Below are 3,253 nucleotides of genomic sequence, written 5' to 3'. Positions count from 1 at the left end.
TTATTAAAAGTTTTTTTTTAATTTCTTTATTTGTATCGTGTCACTCTTAATCCTATTTATTCTTTTTTTTTTTTTATATATATCATATTTTCATATTTTACAAAAATAATAATCATCATTATCATAATTCGTCATAATTGCGGATTATCAGAATACAGATAAAAATATGTTGAGTTGTTAATTAATAAATTTTTAATACTTTATTATGGTTACATTTACAGGAGATTGTTTATTGCGAGTATTGTAATTAAAAAAAATTAAAAATTATTTTTACGACTGGCGATTTGAAGTCAGTTAATCATACGTTTTTTTCATGTATGTGGAAGATTTACTACAAAAGGTTAATAAGGTTATCATAATGTCATGCTATGTACAGTATGTACGAACCGTGAATATATGTTATAGTAATTATGTTATCATGCGTATGGTCGTATGGTTCATAATACCATGGTACGTTTACCGAATACCGATGTACGTACTGTATAGTATGTGTGACACCATGTTTGTGATAATTAGTTGCAAATCGTTGATCTAAATATATTTTTTACTATAAATTAAAGGTCTAGACTGGTCCATATTATTTGTCACAATGTTCAAAATAAATCACTGTTCATTTATACAGTACATATTTATCCAGTATCAATTACTGTATGTTACCCCTAAATATATCACATGGTCCACATTCTTGACTCGCATATATTGTGTTAGGTCAATCAGGTTCAAGTTGTACTTGGTACACGAGATGTAATTTATACAATACAGTAACCGATTTTTTTGTAGGCTTTTTGATATTACGATTTTTGTTAATTGATATAGTATCAATTAAACCGGTTTTCCAATTTCCACATGATTTGTTAATGAGTTGTATTACATATATTACCTGATCATTATATATTATTGGATGATTATATAATGGTCTAGTAGCGGTACGTAGTGCCGCATCAGACTATTATATAATCATCCAATAATAATATTATCGGTTTGACGGGACGTTCATGCAATTTTTATAATAAACTATCCAATAATTTTATTATTATGCTAATACATAGTAATATGAGATAACCGACCTAAATAAAAATTATGTAAAATCTCAAAACTTGACAGGTGACATAATTTTTTTTGATTATCTTTGATTCTTTGAAAAACTCGGTGACCGCGATAATAGAAATTTCTGTATTTCAATTAACGTTTTAAATATTATAAAAAAGGATATCTTAATTTCATAATTTTTAAATATACCTTTCTTGTTAAATAAATTATATTCCCTGATTATTATGTGTTTGATATGTCCCATTTATTATTTGTTAGATACAAAAAGGATGATTAATTTCATAAAACGAAAGTTAATATAAATCAAATAGAAGATTTTGATCATGAAAATATTATCGTTAGAATATTGTCATATATTTTTTTAAAATTTCATAATTTTCAATCTATCTTTCTTGTTAAATATGATGAAAAAAATTAGATTCTCTTGTTATGTGTTTTATCAAATAAAGATTATAAAAATTTAACAAAAGAATAAAATTTGTTAATTAATAATTAAAAACGTTATAAAGTTATAAATATAATGGTTTATGTAAAGAATGCAAATATGAGTTATCATTTATGTAAATGTAATTTTCATCAAATTTTCAAAAATTGGACTAGTGGAAATGATAATATTGATAAATTTATTCAAAAAGTACAATTAAAAGTATAAAAATTATAGAGAAATTATAGAATGGATAGATTTTGATAGATTCAAAAAATGTAAAATATTTAGTCAATCAATGGAGATGATTTTAGTGGTCGCTTTAAAATGTTTACATAAATCTGAAGAATTTTTTTAAGAGAAGTAAGTATAATAACCTTTTTATATAAATTAATTATTTTTATAAAAAGATAAATTCTAAGTTTATTATTTATCATTGTAAAATTAATTTTTTTTATAACAAAGATTTTATGATTAATTCATTCTATCTAACTCGTTGCTATGGTACACAGTGAGTCAGTGAAATTCGATATAATGGAGCCATCCGTTCCATTAATAAAATTTGTCAAAAATCCGTTATATCGAGAAATCCGTTATATCGAGGGTAAATTAATTATAGATTATGATAATCCGTTCCAGACTCCAATTCCGATATATCAAGACTTTACTTATATCAAGGTTCCGGTATATCGAATTTCACTGTGTATTACTAAAAATCCTAAACAAATGCGGTAATGATACGTGCAAGAAATGGTAGCTTAAGGCAGTATTTAAATGATACCTTTAACTCAAGCAATTGATATTTATTTTATTTTGGATTTAGAATATGTACAGGATTGCCTTCTTATTATGATATAGCTCATGATGAATTCTCAAGCTGATGAAACACAAATTATTTATGAAATTATGCCATGAATCTGAGATACCTTACCGTCATATACTATATATCCTCAACCATTTTACACTAGTAGATTTTTAAATTTCAACAATCTTCTGGAACCAGTAAATTCTTCAGATTTATCGACATATCAAATATCAATATCGTTCAGCCCAATAGGATTATTTATGATGTTATAATTAATGCATGAACAAAAACGTCAGAACGTTAACTGTCACAGGCCCTTCATTGATTGGTGAAAATGGCCACTACGTAGCCCATTTTCATCCAATCATTGATATAGCTCATCCAATAATATACATAATACATGTATATATTCAATTTAATTAAAAAAAAAAAGTATTCTATATATAATTTTATCTTAATTTTGTAGTTATGAATGTAAAATTGAAATACATAGTTAGGGAATGTTATGATTGTAAAATTGAAATAGATAAGAACCAATATTTTATGGTATAATTTATTAATGTTATATAATTCATTCATTTATTTATATTAATCAGGATGAAAATAGTGTTTTATAAATTAGGAATTATCAATTCCTAGGGAAATTGAAATATCGCCAATTACTGTATAACGATCATACAACATAGAGTACGATGGACGATTAATTACATCGGATAAACATTTTTTTATTTATTGCTATGCAGCCTATGCTCCATAAATAGTCCTCCGCTTCTATATATCTTAGTGGAAATTTTTCTGACCGAAATTGAGTATATATAATTGTAAATATTTTAATATGTTAAGTATTCCTACCGTAGAATGTGATATGAAGATTTTTATTGGTATAAAAATCATAAAACTGTTAGAATAGTTAATGATTTTGTAGTGTTTATATTATAACTAAAGTATCTTTGTTATGGATTAAAATAAAGTAA

The 3,253-nt window shown here is 24.9% G+C and overlaps 1 protein-coding gene across 1 annotated transcript; it reads left to right on the top strand.

Moving 5' to 3' along the window:
* Window positions 1–2,008: 2,008 nt before the first annotated feature.
* OCT59_014480 (uncharacterized protein) lies at window positions 2,009–2,355 on the top strand (the record flags this gene model as incomplete). The annotated part of the gene is made up of 2 exons (XM_025327567.1): window positions 2,009–2,205; window positions 2,298–2,355. The coding sequence occupies 2 exons, from the start codon at window positions 2,009–2,011 to the stop codon at window positions 2,353–2,355; spliced, it is 255 nt and encodes an 84-aa protein (XP_025170636.1).
* Between the last annotated feature and the right edge of the window lie 898 nt (window positions 2,356–3,253).

The sequence above is a fragment of the Rhizophagus irregularis genome, chromosome 22 (genome assembly GCF_026210795.1).
Source record: "Rhizophagus irregularis chromosome 22, complete sequence".
In the NCBI taxonomy this organism is placed as follows: domain Eukaryota; kingdom Fungi; phylum Glomeromycota; class Glomeromycetes; order Glomerales; family Glomeraceae; genus Rhizophagus; species Rhizophagus irregularis.
This window is presented reverse-complemented; position numbering and strand designations above follow the sequence as displayed.